Genomic DNA, 21,703 nt, shown 5'->3' on the forward strand with positions numbered 1-21,703 from the left:
ATAATAATAGTATTTTAAATACCTATTTATACTTAGTAAATTCTTCTTTTTTTGATGCTGTTTTCTATGGAAGATTGGCGATTAAATCTCAGTACACTTTAATATCTTGACCTGTTCCCGACGCCGTGGACAATTGGGCTACTTGGCGGATGCGTAGCCAAGAGAATCTAATATTACTATACAATCTTTACATAATAATATGCTTCTACTGCGGTCTACCCTTTCCTACATTAGTTGTACCTAGGAATAAATTATTATAATTCTTATTGAGGAAAATATGGCCAACGTAATATGAAGCTTTTCTCTACGCGATAGTATCTATAAGTTAGCTTGGCTTATTGACTCGTAAACTACGAGTATTATTGTATGAGATCTACGGCAACCAAAAAAATGTATAAATTAATAGATGTTATTTTTAAAGAAAAAGTAATGTATAATGGGAAAAAAATTACAAAATATATTACTACCTACCTAAGCTATCATTATGTAGGTATGGTATACCTAATTATAATTATTGGGTGTTATATTATTTCAAATTAAAGTCATTATTGATTGATTTACTCCCAATTCATTGACAAGACAAGCTAATCCGCCTAAAGCCAGAGAAGATAACCTGACTACCAAAACCATGGTCCCCACATCCTGTAGCGGGCTCCCAGGCCAGGATGTATGGCGGGCCCCCCTACCTATCGCTAATGTTAAGGCCAGTGTGATTTTCGACAATAGTGTTCCTCAAATGATTTCCGCGAATCCCCAGAGTTAATGTGATTCTGTATATTTTCAGCGATTTATAAATAAATCGAGTTGATTTATTGAGTTGTTGGCATTCATCATCATATTATTATGAAGCACTGATCGCGATCTCCTTCTGTAGTAGCCAAGTAACATGCAACCCTTCGCCATATCGGGTAAATAGTCATTTTGTATGTCAGGAAACACACTTAAAATAATAATTACTATTAAATAAAATTCTATACATGAATTGTCATTTAATTACATCAATAACTATCATATTATTATGACATCAAATTGCATCGCAAAACCATGAGTTTTAAAATGCAAATTTAATACCTTTTGAGGAAAATAGCGCCGCAGGCAAATTATTTTACTATTCGAGCAAATTTGTGGTGTGTTTTTCTCACTTAACTGGTCGACCCACCATGACGGGCGCCCCTTAGCCCTCTCAGCTTGTGGGGGTCATGACCAAAACCGTTAATATTACTCGCACAACGGAGCAGTGATTGGTTTTCAATGGATCGGTGGCCTTGCGTTGTTGGCAGTGTTGCCAACCGTACTATAATAATTATAGCATTTGTACTATAATTTTGGTCCGCGTACTATGTACGATATAAAACAGGTATAGTAAGACTAAAATACTGTAATTTTATATATCGGAGAAAATATGTAAAAAGTACTAAAATTTTGATATTTCCGTTCGATAAATTGGTGCAAAGTACTATAATTTCGCATATATAAGAAGATTTGGAGAACTTCCTTGAGGAGATCCCTAGACTTCGGTTTAAAATGAAATTTCTTGAATTCTTCGGTAAGCATTTTTGGTCGGAAGAGGTACTTACCTACCTAAATAAAAAGGGGTCTCAGAGTTTCTCAAATTCTCCGTTATTTTTTTTCTTCTGAGAAACAAAAAACCTGTACATTTTCAATAGATGACAACGCGTACTATATTTTTTCCCTGCATACTATAATTTTGGAGGCTCTGTACTATAAATTCCACTTTGAAAAGATGACAACACTAGTTGTAGGGAAATCTACAAAAATTGGGAATATATTTTTTAATCTGGCAGTTATATTGTGTCATCCGTGTTATCGGTCGTTTGAAGTTTGCAGCTTTTTCACGTTTTTTATCAGTAAATTAGCAAAATAATTATGAAATGAATGACGACCATATCAAATGAAACGTGTAAACGAGTATTTTGAATAAAGTTTGTAAATATGGCTAAAGTTTTATTGATAGCTTAACCTTGACAAATAATCTTTGGGCTTCCTCCTTTACAAGTTTAGAATAAGTGATATTGTGTCTTGATTGTTTCCTAATAAATCGTTTTATAACGAAACTATCAGCTATGGCAAATATACGTGCTAATGTTAACAGTGTTTTGGATAAGGAGGATCCTCGTTTCCGAATAAAGCCCTATCAACAAATGGTATCGGCATGTAGCGGCGCCCTTCTAACCTCACTTGTCAGTAAGTTAAAAACCAGATATTTGTTTGACGATTCAAAATACATTTCATTTAAAGACAAATTTACCAGCAAAATACATACACATCTTAATCTATTTCGCCGTTTTGTGTTGCATAATTATTTCAGTAATAAAATTGCTGTGGATTTTTAACAGCTGTGTTGTGACTATTTTTTTTAACAGCCGGTTAACTGTCAAAATAGATCGATTGTTAAAAATGACAATCGAATTGACTATCTTTTATTGTTGAAATTTAAAGTCGAGACTAATCTATTACCATAGTATGCCAACCTGATTCCTTATAAGCTGCTTCATTTGTTGGTTTAATTTTCTATCTTCTAATTTTAAGAATATAATGTTTTTTTTTCAGTCAATTGAAGTAATATATTTTATATTGAAGATGATTTTAAGAACTGTCATGTTATGTAAAAAAAAATGGAAAACTATAAGGAGTAGTTACAGGGTTGATTATTTTGTCCCTCTCTTAGGACGTGTCACGTTCGCCGTATCACACTTCACCGTGAAATGTAGCGGAAATATATTTTTCTTTTTTCCGACCATGTCCGATCCTAATAAGATCATATGGGCCTCCACAGGTGGAGGTTTGTATTAACAGATTTTGTTTTTACGAGAAATGGATGTCAGCCACTTGCTGAACCTATTAGGTCCATATTCTGACTCATACACAAATTGAAAAACAATATGTGTAGTTGCCAGACCCAGGGTTTGAACCTGGGACCCACGATTCTATAGGCTAACGCTTAAACCGCGTTGCCATTGCGGGTATATGGTCCCAAACTCTTTGGGTCGTATAGTACTGAAATAAAATTCGTGTCTAAATAAAACACGGTCCTTGTCGGTTTACACTTTACGGGAAACCAGTAGCAAACAAATTTTGAAAATAGCCGATATACTGGATTATTTGTTAGGTTATGTTAGGTTAGGGTTAAGTTTTCATTCTTAAAGGAATATTATTGTCTGCAATGTTCCATGAACAATGGGTAATTTTTTCATCTCGGTGCTATAGAAATGACTATAGTAAACGTTCATCTCTTTCCGATAAGAAAGTTCACTGCGAACTGTGCTACGGTGAAATGTAATACGTACAATTTACATGTAACCTTCTTAGCAAGGTATAAGTAGTGATCGAAGTCAGTATGGTTGATTAAAGTCCAACAATGACAGTGCGGGTACAGTATTATTCGTACGGTGAGTCTGATCAAGGTACGGTGAGTCTGAGTCCAATCTGAGTACAATCGTCTAAGGGCTAAGACACACTGCACTGTAAATTGTAGAAAATTGACGCGAAGTGCGGTGGTTTTTGTTTGATTCTAATTGGATACATTTAGAATCAAATAAGATCTTAGTTAACGCACCGCAGTCTGCGCCGTGAGTTTTTGCTCTAAGCTGAATACGGCAACTGAACACAGCGTTTCCGTTTTCAGAGGTCAAGCAAGGTCAATGTACTAAGTGAGCTAAATAGTAGACTTGAGCTGATCTAATGAAGTACTGCATTATATAGCTGAAAAGGCGACCCCTTCTCTGCCTTCGTGTTAATATTGCTGTGGTCTGGTAGGAATGGCTAGGCCGATGCTGTATGCAACGCCTGAGCGAGCGAGCGAAGAAGTATTCGGATCCCCACACATCACATTATAAAATCATATATGCATAAACCAGCAGTCTTGACATGACTATATCATGAGCGTGACAACTTGGGGTGGGTCCTGGCTCTCTCAAACTGTCTATCCTTAGTGACTGCTTTCCGGTATGGTTCCCCAAGTATACAGCAATCATTGGTAACTATCTAGCCAGCAAATTTTTAGCCTGCCCCTTCTTCTGCAACTTTTTTAAGTAATTGCTTGGCGTTAATAATCACTCAAATGATATGTTGGCCCAACTCTGCTATGATTGTAAAAAACTGTCCATGAAGAAGAGGAATATCCGTCTTATAGCGTTGGATGCAGCGATGAAAACCTGGCAAAGAAAGCGGGGCTTCCACCGAGGGCAGGCACACATTTTCTTCTTCCCAGAGGCGAATGGAAATAATCACTTTGACTTCTGACCACCTAACATCCACTAATTTAACCCCCGGATTACGACGAAACTGGCTTCTTAACATGTCAACATATAAATCTATTTTTAGTTAACTTGAAATTGGATAAAGATAAAACACAAATTATTCAGTTGCGGCGAACTGTTATCTTCATCTTATGACAGTAAAAATCTAACAATCACTTATTATTGTCCTTCGCAACCTTTTAATTTTCCCAATTTAACGATAATAATGTTATATTGTATCTTACAGTGACACCTATGGACGTGGTGAAAGTCAGAATACAAACGCAGCAAAAAGCTATGCTTTCTAACAAGTGCTATCTATATTGTAACGGATTAATGGACCACTTATGTCCCTGTGGCCCTAATACCGGCTCGGTAGCTAAGACAATCTACTATCGAGGAACAATTGTAAGTATTAACATATTAAATCTATTATATTATCCTTAAAGCACGATGATAGCAAAGGTTAATGAGGTCGCTACAGAAATAGGACCAGTTTCAGGAAATAAAAACTAGAATTGAGATTGCAAGGAGTGCCTGCCAAAAGGTGCTGCCTCCTCAGCAATCAAGACCTTAACCTAAGTCTGATACTGCATATGGTTCGTTGTTATGTCCTCACAATCCTTTTCTATGGTATGGAGTAGTGGCGAAGAGTGGAGGTAGGCTGTTGAGATCCCACATAAATAGTGCATACTAAACTTTGTCAGTCATACTTATCTGTTTTTATTGAACTAAAAATACAAATTGCGGATGGTATTAGTTGGTTTTATAAATATAATTAAACCCTGCCTAGACAAATCAGAGGGTTTTACTAAACTAAACAGTTAAGGTGATTCATCAGTGAAACGGCAAATAATTTTCAACCATAGGCGCGACGAAATTTTGCACTCTCTCCCATTCGGAGAGAGAATGTAGAGCTGGAAACACGTCATTTTGCTTCGTGATGGCGACGGCTGTAATAATTCTTAAATCGTGTAAAGATGACTTAAAACGTTACCCATTTACTTTAAAAAGAAAACATGTCAATGAATATATTATTATTGTTACTGATAAAACAATAAACAGAACATTAAATGGACACATGTTGGATTTATAAGACAAATTATATTTGGTTTGACATGCCTCATTTGCACCCGCGACCCGCAATCTGCGCATCGCCTAGCGACGATCTTTTTAGACCGTGTCTCAACTGAGGTATGGCCTTAATATTAACCCTTAAAAGCATGGTGGCAACTCTGTACATATTACTTTTCTAATTGTTTACATGCAATGTTTAATAATATTATAAATGAACAGAGGCACCTGGAATAAAAACTCTAAGGCTTCGGCCACATAGGCAGGTGCTTCGCTAGTCCTGAGCTATAGCATCTAGCGAAATCTAAAAACATACTTAAACCCAACACCAATTCTGTAACCGTAAGGCTTCGGCCACACCGAAATGCTTCGCTTATTGCTAAGCTAAGTGCTATGCTTGTCTACTAAAAACACTTACTGCCACATTGCACGCTACGTGCTTAGGTACAAATTCATTTGACATTTGCGAGTGCTCGAGTCAACAACGATATATCACTCTCAAAACTAACCAGAAAGCTACTTCACACAGAGAATTTAAGTTTAAAATTTCGAAAGTCACAAATTCAAACTTGTTGGATGCATTCATCCCATGCTTCATTATTCATAACCTCAAAATATATGGTGTTTACGTTTGTCTAAGGTTTCGGCCACATAGTGTTTTTAGTAAACAAGCATAGTATCTAGATCAGGACTAGCGAAGCACCAGCCTATGTGGCCGAAGCCTAAGTATTTTGTCAGCACACTTTGTCCGCTGCAGATAACTGCATTTTTTTTAAACAAAATTTCATTCACCCAAAAAATATAACGATTAATACAGTTTGTTGATGAAAGGCAACACCATGCAATTTAAAGAACCATTTGATAAAATTGTCACGGAGGTTTTAACAGGTCGACTACGATATCCAGTTTTACATCGATCTTGTTAAGTCCAAGGTCATCTATTCATACGTGTGTGTTATTGAATACAGGATGCCTTTATGAAAATAAGTCAGATGGAAGGTGTGTCATCGTTATGGTCTGGATTAAGCCCCACATTGATACTTGCCGTTCCTTGCACCGTTCTTTATTTTGTCTGCTATGAAGAAATGAGAATCAGAATTAAGGATACCTATACTTCCGTCACTGGAATCGGTAAGTAGCTGCTAAATAATTTTATATACTATCATCAGCCAGGGTCGATCCACTGCCGGATGAAGGCCGCTCCTATATTCTTCCGATTATCTCGGTTCCTAGTTTTTTGCTGTAGTGTACACCTGCCAAACTTGACGATTTCGTCAATCCGGCTAGTTTTTAGGCATGCTTGTGCCCTTTGGGTACCATTGTATGACTGCATTGTGCATTGTTGTAGTAGGCATGATGGGCAAGTCCACAGAACAAATTTATAATATCGAAATGTGAAAACCAGTCACTATTGAACAAGGTTTTGAAGCAGAGTTCACTTAATTATTTTAGGGCATTTAGACCATAAGACGGAAGGAACACGAAGCGTGCCAACTGTCCTCAAATATTGAATGCACATTTCGTTTACGTGACAAACTTTAATGTATATTATGATACATACGTAACTAAGTATTGTAAATGACATTCTTTAATACAGTTTATTCTATATCACTATGGAACTGAGCCATCAATATGTAACCATTGTAAATGACATTCTTTACGAGGGGGCTCAAGAGAAGGAGATTGAAGTATAATCTAGTATAAAAAGGACCTCGGTCATAAGGACGTTGATTTAAATCGATATTTTCGCAAAAATCACTAATCATCGGAGATTTTATTTAAATAAAAAAACATTATTATTGGTATTGTCGGCCGTCTTACAAATTATTATTTGATAAACACCTGCAAGTGTCCGCCGATCAGAAAACAGGGCTGTCAAAATAATACATGAAGTAATATTTTTAAAATGTTAATTTCATCATAGTTTTTAATCAAAGCTGTGCAAGTACATACTGATAACTTGGATGGATATCGTAGCAAACATACTATTGATATATCTACGGGTATTTTATTATTATTACCTAATTCAAATTGAGCATAGGTTGATACTCAAATACTATTATTGTATGTTTATGATTTCGAGAAAATAATACGATGATATATAATCCATATCAATTATTTGAAAACATTACATTTGCATGTAGGTACATGTATAATATAGTGAAAAGGTCAGATACCTGTTTAATTTGCAAGATAACATCAAAATTTGTATATACTTACCTAAATAAAGAATGACATTCATGAGTGAGCACGGCTTGGAAAATGTGTTTTTTTTCCATTTCAAAATATTTTAATTGTGTATTATTTTATTACAGATTCAAGGTCAACTTTATATAACTAATAGAACATACTGTTTTTTTCTATGAATAAAAAAGACTGGAAGGAACATGTGTACAAATCACGGCAATCAAGAAAGGCCGGCAAATATGGCCAACAATGCATGATACACAAACATAAAATACACAAAATTACCTATTTAAGTTTACCGCACACGTGCAGACCACGCGATATTTGTTTACGCAAAGTCGTCGCTTTCCAAAATGGCGAATTTGGTTGCCAATTTGTATTGCGATGAATCAGTATGTTCCTTCCTGTCTTTTTTTATTCGTAGGTTTGTTAAAGTACAAAATAATTAATTGCGTCGACAGCCCTGGCGTCATTTTTTATTCGCCCGCCAGTCGGATGGGCGAATAAAAAAATAATGTGTGTAGTGACTGCATGTTAATAATTATTTTTAGGCACTCATGATATAAATTATTTCGCCCATTGGCTTTACATACAATAATAGTATAGGTAAATCGTTTTACAGTGGCACCATGGGTACGGCAAATGCGGCTTGCAGTTGTAGTGGTATTGTTTGCTAGCATTGAAACAGGCATTGTCGCAAGCAATTCAATACGCGCGCGAATCGCCGATGGTGCCACTCAAGAATGATTTACCTATACTACCTACCACTTGTTTCACTAGTATAAAAGTGAAGTTACGCAGGCAATAAAAAGTCACTTTCTTTTTATAATAGGCAGACACTAACTTCTACATTTTTAAAAATATGCATTAGAATTAAACAATACCTATTATTTTTAATACGTAGGTCCTAAACATTACAAATAAACACTATTCATTAGTAATGTTTTTTGGATAGCACGTGAAATAAAAATGTAGGTAGATATTTATTTCAACATCCTTCGTATGTTTAGTTCTCGGACAATTTCAGGTTAAAAAGTTATTAATATATTATTAAGTTTATATCGTGGCTAACACATAATCAAAAAAGTTATCATATCCATCATATCAGTTGCAATACTTCCCACCAAACAACTGATAAACATATTGAATTTAGTAACATTTATTAGAAAGTACTATTTTTTGGTCACCCCATAGCTTCACTTCACAAGCTTCACTTGGAGGGAGTTTATTGAGACAAACATTGGCGGCAACCTTTTTATATTAACTAGTAGACCAGTTATTATGGACCACGTGTAAAAAAAATCATATTTTCAATTCTCAAGGCAGATTCTGTAGAGCGTCCCCAGCAGTAATTTATCAGTTGGTTTTCAGCACATATAAAAGTTGTTTTATTACATATGTTTCGCTCAGTTAGTTTTAAATTTTAGTTGTTTGGTGACATTACGTAAATTGAATTTTGTTTTTATTATTTCAGCCAGCCAACCGATGTGGATCCCACTGCTGTCGGGAGCTGCCGCAAGAACCCTTGCGGTGACTGTTTTCAGTCCATTAGAATTAGTACGGACGAAGATGCAATCGGAGAAAATTTCATTAATAGGTAAAAAAAATTAAATGATGGTGACACATAATATAGTTGCATCAATTCATGAGTGCCAGTTCCAGTGGCCACAGGCCAGTGGCGAAGGGTGGAGGTATGCTGTTAAGTTCCGATATAAATAGAGCATATTAAACTTTGTCAGCCATACGTATTTGTTTTCATTGAAATAAGACTACAATTTACAGATGGTGTTCGTCAGTTTTTAAAATTCAATTAAACCCATTGAAACCAAGCCATAATAGTTAATAGGCAAAAAATACTCGTCTATCTATAAAATATCTAAAAATATGCAATTAAATCATACATAACTTTGGATATTGAGTTTGGTTTAGGCAGGGTTTAATGAATTTAAAAAAATGAACCAATAATATGTCCAATATGTATTCTTAATTCAACGAAAACAAATAAGTATGAATGAAATAGTGTGCACTATTTTCTCGTATCGCCCAAAATAATATACCAAAACTATTATTATGGTTTAGTGGGCAGGGTTTAATTGGTATTCAAAAACTAACCAACACCATAAATTGTAGTCTTGGTTCAATAAAAACAAATATACGTATGACTAATGAAGTTTAATGTTTATTATTTATGGCGGATCTTAACAGCCTACCTCCACCCTTCGCCACTGCCACAGGTCTTGCGTGTAGTAGAATGTCGAGAGAAGCCAATCTGTTGAGAAGGTTGCTCGACTGCCAAATCATCCGGGTCGTGACCCTGAGTTATGAGGCTTTGACAAAGAAGAAATAATTTTACATTTACGTAAATAATTGTACTTTTTTCCATTTCTGGGGGGGGGGGGTCCGGACCTGAAAACCTCCCCTGTGTGCGCGCCTGGAGCCAAAAGCTGTTTTGGAGTAATGTTTTCAAGTGTTATTATTGTATCTATTGCATTCTCACCTGTAAACAAGACAATGTGGGCCACTTTAGAATGATAATGTATTTAATGTTATCTAACAAACACTATACAGTCATACTTTTATCTAATCATATTGTAATAATTAGCGATAGCGTGCTAATTTGTCCACGTGAAATACAAAAATTAAAAGTAAACAGATAATAGACAGACTCGTTATTCGAGTATATTAATATTAGCTTTGAATATTGCTTATTGAATATGTGAATCATGATATCACTATGTCACTTTCAGTAAAATGTTCAGGAGAGCAATTTGAAAGTTCACATTGAAATAATAAATTGCACCACCAATATATATATCGCTGGCTGATTCCCAGGTTGGTCTATGTCATTTTCTGTAAAATTCTCAGGAGAGCAATTTGATAGTTCACATTCAAATAATTGCACAACCTATATATCGTCACTGTCCTGGCAGAAGACACTAATTCGAAAAAATGACATATTGAGTTAGTTATACCAAAATATTCCTTATTTCAAACTTTACCATCTCGAAACCCTCTTAATAAATAAATAGTCTTTATTTTAAAGTAATCCTTTTTACGATTACTTAATAAACTCGCATGATAGACCATTTCAAACATTTTAACAACTTCAAAGTCAAATTACTCAAAACTAGTATTCTCCAGTTAGTGTGTTCTGCCAGAACAGAGGCGATATATTAAAAACTGTGTTCTGCATATAAAAGAATAACTTATTTTCGAGATTATCGACAAATGCATTCATAATTTTTATATTCTAACTAATGGGTTGAACAAAGTTCTGGAAATAGAACAAAATGGCATTAAAAAGTCATTTTTCTTAAAAATGTGGAATAGAACAACCTGAAAATCAGGCAGTGATATGTTAAAAATTTGGATTAAAATATTCTTTACTAGCAAATTACCAGGTGGAAGTGCCACCTGTCAACGTTCTTAGATGTCGCTTAGTAGTGCAACAGAAAATATGTCCAGATGGTATGATTTGACTCGAGTTTTTACGCGCGCATTCCAGGTACATGTGACCTCATTGAGCCGTCCACATGCACTCGCGGTGTATGATCTATCGCGCGACAAACGCAAGCACTCGGCAAGGGACCCGGCGTAGTGGGTCGACCAGTTAATACGCTATACACACCACAAACTTGATTTAACAGTAAAAAAAGTCATCTGTGGGGCTTTTTCGCTTCAACTGTATTATCATTTAAAAATTATGTAGCTGTATGATGAATTTCGATATGATATTATGATTGATATACTTACTTACTTAGATGAGAATGTAGAATTTCATTTTAATTATCGCGGCGGATCGCATGTTAGGTAGGTACTTAGTTTCTTGACTACCACAAAAAGGGATGGAGATCAGTGTTATCATAATATTATAATGCCGAGTGCCAACAACTCTATTAATATCAAGTGGATTTTTTTAAGAAGTATAAAAAAATTTTAAATTCACGGAATGTACCTAATTTTATCTTGCGGAACCCTGGGGATCTGCGGAATATGATTTAGGAAACATTACTGTAGATCATCATACTGCCCTTAACCTTAGTGGTAGGTAGGGGGGCCGTCAAACATCCTGGCCTGGGGGCCCTCTTTATGATCTGGGGGCCATGCTCGGTATATACAAGAGGAAAGTTCTATGCTGGATATATGGGTCCATACTAGAAGAAGAAGAATGGCATATTCAGTATAAGATTATATCTCCATATTCGTTAAACTTGGTAGACTGCCGAAGGGAATCCTGGATACCAGACCGGACGGTCAAAGTCGACTGGCAGACCCAGACTGGACAGGACGATCTCGACAAAGATGCTAGAGCGGCCAGCCTGGAGGACACTTTTTCAACCACTTATGATGGAAATAATAAGATAATATAACTAATAGATATGTATTTTTTTATAATTTAAAGAAACCACAAAAGGCCTTGGCGATGTTTTACAAACTCACGGAATGAGAGGACTGTGGAGAGGTCTGGGGCCGACTTTGGTACGAGATGTTCCTTTCTCAGGTAAGGTTCTTCTTTTTCTTTCGCTTCTCTCCAATTATAAAAAAAGGTTTAATTAAGTAAGTCGTCTGACAAATTATAATAATTAATAGTGACCTAACTGTCATATAATAAATGAAATTACGAATTATGAAAATGTTATGTGGGAATTGATGGAAAAATATTGAAAACCTGAGAAAAAATCGCGGTTATATTTATATTGTCTCTGTTCAGGCAAAAGAAACAACAGTTTTGTGTTAAATATGCGAATGAATTCAGAAAAATTTACTCTTTTAACTAGCAACAACTATAAGTGCTAGCGCAAATTTAACCAATTGTGGCAATGCTTTGAACTGCATTTGGACGTTAACACATTTTACAAATCACTACTGGAGTCATTGATTGAGATTGAATTAATACAATCTACCTCTGATCTCTCTCCACATACATATGTATATACTTTATTGATTTATTGAAAATATTTAGTAGTTGTATTTAAAATTTCAGGTTAAAAAGAATTTCGAATTGAAGATTAAGAACTCGGTAAAAGTATCCATGTACCTACAAGGTTTTGCTGTACTGTCGATACAATATGCTCTCCATTTCTACACTAATTAAAGGTCCATTTTACTATTGTTTTTGATTGCCTTACTCTAATGTTGCTTTGTTGTTTCAGGCGTATATTGGATGAACTATGAGACCATCAAAAAATACTTTGGAAGTCCAGATCCGCAGAATAATACATTTTCATTCAATTTCTTCGCCGGTGCGGTATCGGGAAGTGTATGTATATATTATCTTCAATTTATTTGTTTGACGTATTTTATTAGATTGCATACTGTCATACGTTCCCTCACGCATTATTTACTTTTCTTGTCTTTACGCATTACGCCTAACAAGCAACTTTCCATCCCATACTTTCTGTTCAGCCTTTGACCTATTGTATTAATAATTCATGTTTCGCATGCATATGTGACCACAGAGCCATCAGCCATCTACAGAGACACATATCTGAGAAAAATTAACATAGAAATTGACCTGTCCGAGTTGGGTCTTTTGAACCAACAAAATGGTGTGTCATTACAGGATACAGAAATGAAATATGTAGCAGTAAATATATATCTGCTATCCACCATGAAGTGGAGTACTAGTAGATGGGTAACAGGTTCAAATCCTGCAGACGGTGTATAATTCAAGAAGCAAAAAAAGGACTGGCTACAAGCAGCGTTGCTAGATGTCCCGATTTTTAAGCAAAAATAGATTGTCCCACGTGGTACAGCTAAATTCATGATTATTCAACAAATACATATAAGACGTTTAGGCTAAGACAAGATAACGCGATGGATGCGTGATGCACACGTGTTTACGCACTAATTTAATTTATTTTAAGTAGACTAACATCTAATTGCTATACCGAACGGGTATTTTCTCGGATGAATTTAAAATGGTCTGATGCAAGAAACATAATATCGTGGGTATTCTGTGAAAAAGCACTAAGTCAAAATTTTGCTGAGGTAATCTTATTAAGAGTACGCTCTATAGTCTACAAAAACACACACAGTCATATTTATAAAACTGGCGAAGATAATTTATGTTGTAAGTCAAAAAGACGTACATCAATTCAGAGAAAAGGCACTAAAGGGACTTAGTGCATTTGCTTCTCTCATTCTCAGGCTATATTCACAAAATTCTGCGTGCGAAACTGCACTTAGTCATACTCAAAGCAATATCGCAGAAAGGAATTTGCCTTTTATATGTATAAAACAAGTTAAGACCGTCCAAACTTTCAAACTCGATTTTATTAAAAACTAGTATTTTTGACTTAATGCTTATTCGCAGAATACCCACGATATATTATATTGAGTCGATAAAATCGGAATTACTTGTTCTATTCAACATGATATTCTCATGATGAGTTAAGCAGCAGAAAGAAACTCTTCAGGAAGTAAAATCTTCAGCGAAGTACAAATAGGCGAGTGTCGGGAAAAATATTGTTTTATTATTATTTTAATAGTTAAAGAGTTTTGTTGTTTGTGTTGTGTCATTTATGATTGATATTATAGAAATAAACATTAGAATTATTGAACTCTGCGTTTTTTAGGTTGTCCCGTTTTTTGCTCCTAAATACTGATTTTTTTTTTATATCGCATGGTAAATATCCTGATTTGGTAAAATAATTATATGGCAACTCTGGCTACAAGTGACTTTACTTTGCGGGTTCATTTCAAGATAACTTCACACTTCTACTACGTATGACACCAATATAATTTCAGATTCATTCAATTAATTAATACACGATTTTATGCACAGATATTGCCAAAATAAGCCTTGAATACTTAAATTCATCGTATTGGATAGTGTGTACATAATTAAATTCGACTTCTATTTTTGACATTTCACATGTCTCAGATAATGCCATATCAGATGTGACATTTGAATATATAATTTTAGCTGTGGAAAGCTGATACTCTCTCGGCAATTTTATGTAGGCGGTCAAAACTGAAACGTCAACCATTATTTTTAAGATGAATAATCATGTAACACTGAGAATTGCGTATGTTGTTCATGTAAACAAAGCAACAGTTTTGTTTTCGGGGCGAATAGAAGGTGAAAAATATTTTACTTGTTACCATCCACACATACCAAACACAGTGTAAATTCTTTGATTTGGATTCTGTTCATGATCTACAGAAGTTAAGCAATCTACTGATCGTCATTAAATAGTATGTTAAGATCCCCTTATAATACGGAGGTATCTGTGGCGAGGGTTGGAGATAGGCTGTTAAGATTTGACATAAATAGTGCACACTAAACTTTATCAGTGATAATTATTTATTTTCATTGAACTAAGAATACAAATCGCAGATGGTGCTGGTTAGTTTTTAAAATTCAATTAAACCCTCGCCAAACCAAACCATAATAGTTTAGGTATGCTATGGTCGATCCGACAAAAATAGTGCACACTTTTTCAGTCATACTTATTTGTTTTCGTTGAATTAAGAATACATATAACAAATTTTGTTGGTTAGTTTTTTAAAATTTATAAAATATCTAAAATTATGTTTGGTTTAATGGCATAATTTTAGATATTTTATAGATAACCGAATATTATTTGACTATTATCCACTAATGGCTTGGATTCCGACCTTGTACGATCCTAATAAGATCATAAATGGGCCTCCACAGAGCGGAAGTTTGTATTAATGAATTTTGTTTTTACGATAAATGGATGTCAGCCACTTGCTTAACCTTAGGTCCATACTCCGACTCATACACAAATTGAAAAACAATATGTGTACTTGCCAGACCCTGGATTCGAACCTGGGATCCACGACGCTTAAGCCGCACGGCCATCGTGGGACTGTATAAATGGCTTGGATTAGGCCGGGCTTAATTGAATTTAAAAATCTAACAAACACTATCTGCACATTGTAGTCTTAGTTCAATGAAAACAAATACGTTTTTCTGACAAGTTTTAATATGTACTATTTATGTCGAATATTAACAGCCTATCTCCACTGCTCCATACCATAGAAGAGGATTAAGAGAAGGATTGGTAGTCGCTATGTATTAGGAGTTATGAATAATTTTCACAGAAACACTGATTTAGCTAGTGTACCAAACAAAACGACATTTTAATATAATACAGCAATCCAAAACTCATCGACCCTAGAAAATTCTAGATCATTTCGTAATAAATTTATATTAAATTGTTTTATTATTAAGTATGTACATATATTAATAATATCTAATTTTTTTTAGATGGCTGCAATATCTACCCTTCCTTTTGATGTTGTCAAAACGTTTCAACAAATCGAGTTTGGAGAGAAAACACTATATTCCAGTAAGTGTTTTATTCAACAATTCCATAGAAACTAAGTAACGTGTTTACTTATTCATTATTTAGTACGTCCTAATGACTCTTTGGTATATATACCAATTGTTACTGAACTCCTCTGGACTACCACCGACAAAACAGAATCATAAGCCAAGATTTCATTTAGAGGCTAGGTCAATTCAACAACAAAAATTTCCGCATTGTTGGCCTACCCGGCAACATTTCTATTTGTATTTAGATTTTACCATTTAACAATTAAATACGTAAATTTAATACAGAAAAGGGGACGAGCGAGCAAATCTCGTTCTCCTCGCCCCTGAAAAAATGGTGGAATGAATTTACATATTTCGTGGCTGCCAAAAGTTGGCAAGTCTAGAAATCATGTTATGGAATAATTGCAATTTGAATGTTTGACATGCTCTCTAAAGGCATAATGCTAATTTCTCTGTACTTTATGTGCATGTTCTATTATATCGGATGACCTTGATTTTTTTTCTAGCATACATTAAATTTATATATAGACACAAAATTGTTAACACTGAATACCTAAATTATCGACTTACCATCTTTTGGTAGCAACCCCACGTTATTCAATTCAATTCATTTATTTTACATATTGTGGACATTACAAATTATAAGTTTAAGACGTTCACAACATGACATTTAGAAACAATGAAATATTATTAAAACAATATTAGGTACATAACAAAAGAGATAGATCAGTTTTAAGTTATTCTACAGTATAAATGTGTAAATACAAAAAATTATATGGGTACAAGGAAGTACACCAGATGAGTTAAGCAGCCCTATTTTAAGAATTTATAAAATAACGTCCACCTATACTCATCCTCACGTAGATGGAATATATCAACATCCGAAGCGATTTGGTTGAACAGAGTTATTGCCCTCCCAATTGGCATCACCAATGGCAGGTTAGTTCTGCTCCTCAGGAGAACAAACAACTGATGCTCCCGATTTCTAAGATAGTTATCAGGGACACACAAGTCAATACTACCAAGAATGGCAGAGTTCTCATTCACACCACGTATAAGTCGAAAAAAATACGTGGCCAAATATTGATATCTTCTAGCACTTAAACTACAGTATGTAAGCATACCTAAGAGAAAGTCAGTTGGATAAAGCCACAGATAGTATCCATATAACCTCAAATAAAGGAGTCTCAAAAATTTCTTTTGAACTCGCTCCACCATAAGGTCATATTTGAGTTATAAGGTATATTATATTATAATAGCTTAATATTATTACGTATTTCAAAATTGTTTTTATCAATTACTTTTTAATTGATTTATGTTTTGTACTATATTATTTGTTCACGTTTCGGCATATTCATTACTAAATAATCATGAAAACATTATTATCTATTAATTTAGTATATAAATTTACTATTAACTATTTTCTGCATCAGTGTGCATTTGCCATTGGTGAGTATGCATAGTGTCTGAAGATGACGCAAGATGAAAAATTACTCAAATGAAAAAGTACAAAACTTAAATCAATTAAAATTATTCCACTAAGAACCTTCAGTCAATAGTATTAATTTATTATGTACTTATTTGCATTTTTTTTTTTTTTGTAGAAGATTCTAAAGCGTACAAATCGAAAGGCATCGGCGAAATGTTGGTAAACATTTACAAAAACGGCGGAGTGAAAGGATTGTTTGCCGGCATCGTTCCCAGGGTTGCAAAAGTGGCACCGGCGTGCGCCTTAATGATTTCCACCTTCGAATACGGAAAATCCTTCTTCCAAGACTACAACATGAGGATGTACAGCAGTCAGAATGACTGACATACGACCACTCGGCTCTATGATCGACCTTCAAATAAAGTGCATTACGTTTTAGACTATTGACTGTTCAAGGGTTAGTCGGCATGACGACTGGAGCGACGGGGTAAAGCTTAATAGGGGGTAAATAGGTGATTAAGGAATTAGATGTTTCATACGGTTACATGTAAATTGTACGTAAAACATTTCACTGTGACACAGTTCGTTGTGAGCTTTCTTATCGGAAAGAGATGACCGTATACCATACGGTCTCCAATTTTATTAGATTCAATATGAACATTAATTCAATTTTCATTGCTGATTTTGGCAAAATTCATGAATTCAAGAATGAAAAAACCTAACCTAACAAATAATCCAGTGTATCGGCTATTTTCAAAATTTGTTTGCTGCTGACTTCCTGTAAAGTGTAAACCGACAAGAACCGTGTTTTATTTAGACATGAATTTCATGTCAGTACTATACGACCCAAAGAGGTTGGACAGTCTTTAATATACGGCCATATATTTCCGATACAACATATCACAGTGAAATGTGATACGGCGAACTGCATACGTACAAATTTCCGGACACGGTTTTATGCTACATAGTAATATTACAAAATGTGAATCCCTCCTTGTTAAAAAAGTGTAATAATTAGTGGATCACTTTTAAGTGGACAACGCAGTGCGGCATACTGTACAACTTCAACGAACACGCTCCCTATCTTGGCTGGGGTTCTCCCTCTCGATCTGCATATACATTCACGATGGTCAAAGGCGGCTTTGGTGACTTTCATCTTACGCTACCATCTCGCCTCGATGATAAAAACTATTCGTGAGAAAGCAAACTATCCGTATCACACATCCAAATTTCAAATGGCAACTGGGTATAACCGCTTTGACTCCGGACCATTACCCCAGTCAATTCTTGACTGGACATGGTGGCTTTGCTGGCAGGCTCTCAAGCTTGATATTATTACTCATTCAACATGTTCATGTGGTGGAAAAATACAGGATGCAAACCACTTCCTCTGGGAATGTCCTAAAATGTGTACTGAAAGGGAAGAGCTGCTCAAGTCAGTTCAACCAGCTTTTGGGTCCATCTAACCGTCCGACCCGACCACCACAAAGGCCAATTATGTTGCATTGAAGTGTCATACTGCTAACGTGAAGACTTTTTCACGTAGATTGTTCGGGAGTTTTGTATTAGCGTTTGTTACTTATTACAATTTTTAATTTTGCTTCAACATTTTTCCCTCTCCCATGGGCAATCTTAACTCAGTCAAAGCACATTTGGGTGCATGGTGACCTCAGTCTTGGGTAATTGCTCCTGAGACATTCTCAGTCACAAAAAAATGATGTAGGGTCCTGTGATACACCTAATTAAGACCAGGTGTGGCTTGGTGGGGCCATTAACTTCAATGTTGACAGCGATATTGTTGTCACTTAGGGCGAATAGCTTCAGTGGGCCTACAATGCTTCCCAACCATTCTCGCATCAAGGCATAATATTCAATTTATAATGTTTACAAGGCACACTGAAGAATACTTATGTATATATGTACCAGTGGCGTGTGGTTTATAGATGCTGTAGATGCCGAGCATCCCCCGGAAATAATCGATTAAGAACTATTTAGGACTATTACGTAAGTAGGTATTATTGTACAATTGTATTTAACATTACCTCCTCTAAAGGTTGTATATTATTAATATTTTACGTAAATATCTTTAGATTTACCACAGGAAACCAACCATACAAATAGCTGCCCTGAGAATTGATGATTTTAGACTTATCAACATATTCACGCCATACACAGAATTAATATTATGATTAGTTTTTAAAATAGTATGACATACTATTTTAAAAACTATAATAATATACACATTGTATATATTATATTCAATAGATACCAATAAATTGTAAATAGATACATAGATAATAATCTGCCTTTACAATTTAGCTGCCCACAGATGACAATATTATGTAAATTATGTTAATTTACAATATTTAAGTGTATAGGTACAATTTAGGAAAGAATACAATTAAATGTACCAGTGACAAAATTGAGTAAATCGATTTCAAAGTTTTTTGTATGATTGTTAATAATTCTACATGACTTTGTAAATGAGGTCTTATTCTCAAATTTTCCATTATTACTGTTCCAAGAAAGAATATTTATATTTCTTTATGCTTATTAATGTTTTTAGTGTTTGAACGAGGACAAGTTTGGCCAAATTGGTCATTAAAATCGTTGCTATGAAAATAATATCAACCATTTATTTATTTTTTTACCATGTCCCATCCTAATAATTCTCATAAACAAAAAAAATCTGTTTCCGACCATGTCCGATCCTAATAGCATATGGGCCTCCACAGAGTAGAGGTTTTTTATTAACAGATTTTGTTTTTACGAGAAATGGATGTTAGCACTTGCTTAACCTATTAGGTTTATACTCTGACTCTTGCACAAATTGAAAAACAATATGTGTACTTGACAGACCCAAGATTCAAACCTGGGACCCACGACTTTATAGGCCGACACTTCAGCCGCACTGCCATCATGGGCGACCATTTATACACCATGATATAGGTAATCCAATATTAGGAATAAAATACTTATAACTTTTCATACAATGCAGTTTCATGTTATTATTTGAATCCTTACAAAAACATACAAAACACTTGCCATCGCAACGGTTGCAATGCTCTGCCATCAATCACTTAGCTCACACACTAGAATACCGAACAATTGTCAACCATCCGCACAGAAATCATCTCGCACACTCATACTCACAATGCAAACTTCACACAAAAACACAACACACCCTACTATTATACTGTATTATATGTTTTAGCCAATCTACATGTTTCCCAAATTTTTTTCATGTTCGTCAAAACTGTTGACACTGTTTACATATATTGCGAACCACTTAAGGCCATACCTCAGTTGAGGCACGGTCTAAAAAGATCGTGGCTAGGCGATGCGCGGATTGCGGGTCGCGGGTGCAAATGACGCATATCAAATGAAATATCATTTGTCATATGAATCCAACATGTGTCCATTTAATGTACTGTTTATTGTTCTATCAGTAACAATAATAATATATTCATTGACATGTTTTCTTTTTAAAGTAAATGTGTAACGTTTTTAGTCATCTTTACACGATTTAAGAATTAATACGCCCGTCGCCATCACGAAACAAAATGACGTGTTTCCAGCTCGACGTTCTCTCTCCGAATGGGAGCGAGTCCAAAATTTCGTCGCGCCTATAGTTGAAAATTATTTGCCGTTTCACTGATGTATCACCTTAAAGCATGGGGGGGCAAACTTTTTGGATGGAGGGCCAAATTCAAGAATTCAAAATGAGCGGCGGGCCGCAAGTAAAATACCATTTTTAGATATACACTATTTATTATCACGAAAAATAAACAATACAAAAAAATTAATGAGAAGAATGAAACTGTTGTACCTACATTTTTTTAAATTCAGGTGTTAATTTTGTAGTTGATATTCTCAAAACTGCTTGTAAACGGGCATCGAAGATATTTGATCGTAAAGAATTTTATTGAGGTTCATGATCGAAAATGTTTGTTCACAGATAAAGGTTGATCCAATAATAACGAACATTTTTCTTGCATAATTTTTAAGTTGGTTGAATTTGTCTGAATTAAGGGCATTGTAAAATTTGGAGATTTCTTCACGACGATGCAATTCTCTTAAACCAGTGTCGCACTGCAGATCAATAATTTCAAGTTGTAGCTCTGTCGGTACACTATCAATATCTATTGAAAATGGATCGCGTAGGTACTATTGCTAAACAAATTATAATCTTTTGTCAATATTTTTTAAAAATTTATAAAAAAGTTATTCGTAATCAGAAGTACAATATTAATGATGGCGGGCCGCAAAAAAATACCCGGCGGGCCACAAGCGGCCCGCGGGCCGCAGTTTGCCCCCCCCTGCCTTAAAGAGTGTACAAAAGTAATATTGCACAGTGAAAATAATGATAGCAATACAATAAATCAAGCAGATATACTTATGCGGTATCTCACAAATAAATATTTCATGTTTTGGCTTTCTTTTCTT

General features: G+C 35.0%; 1 protein-coding gene across 1 annotated transcript; it reads left to right on the forward strand.

Moving 5' to 3' along the window:
* The first annotated feature begins 1,812 nt into the window (after positions 1-1,812).
* LOC147073154 (solute carrier family 25 protein Shawn-like) lies at positions 1,813-18,256 on the forward strand. The gene is made up of 8 exons (XM_085945315.1): positions 1,813-2,205; positions 4,507-4,667; positions 6,302-6,464; positions 8,995-9,117; positions 11,923-12,021; positions 12,674-12,780; positions 15,760-15,841; positions 17,433-18,256. The coding sequence occupies exons 1-8, from the start codon at positions 2,085-2,087 to the stop codon at positions 17,639-17,641; spliced, it is 1,065 nt and encodes a 354-aa protein (XP_085801441.1). The 5' UTR covers positions 1,813-2,084; the 3' UTR covers positions 17,642-18,256.
* The last annotated feature ends 3,447 nt before the right edge of the window (positions 18,257-21,703 follow it).

This window comes from Rhyacophila brunnea, unplaced genomic scaffold, assembly GCF_057557595.1.
Source record: "Rhyacophila brunnea isolate RB1 unplaced genomic scaffold, BYU_Rbru_1.0 scaffold_18, whole genome shotgun sequence".
Classification (NCBI taxonomy): domain Eukaryota; kingdom Metazoa; phylum Arthropoda; class Insecta; order Trichoptera; family Rhyacophilidae; genus Rhyacophila; species Rhyacophila brunnea.

Bases quoted from the DNA above. Each gene is read 5' to 3' on its own strand.
- LOC147073154 (XM_085945315.1), top strand. From the start codon at position 2,085: ATGGCAAATATACGTGCTAATGTTAACAGTGTTTTGGATAAGGAGGAT. The intron at 4,668-6,301 runs GTAAGTATTAAC...TATTGAATACAG, and splicing joins TCTACTATCGAGGAACAATT to GATGCCTTTATGAAAATAAG. The intron at 9,118-11,922 runs GTAAAAAAAATT...TATAATTTAAAG, and splicing joins GGAGAAAATTTCATTAATAG to AAACCACAAAAGGCCTTGGC.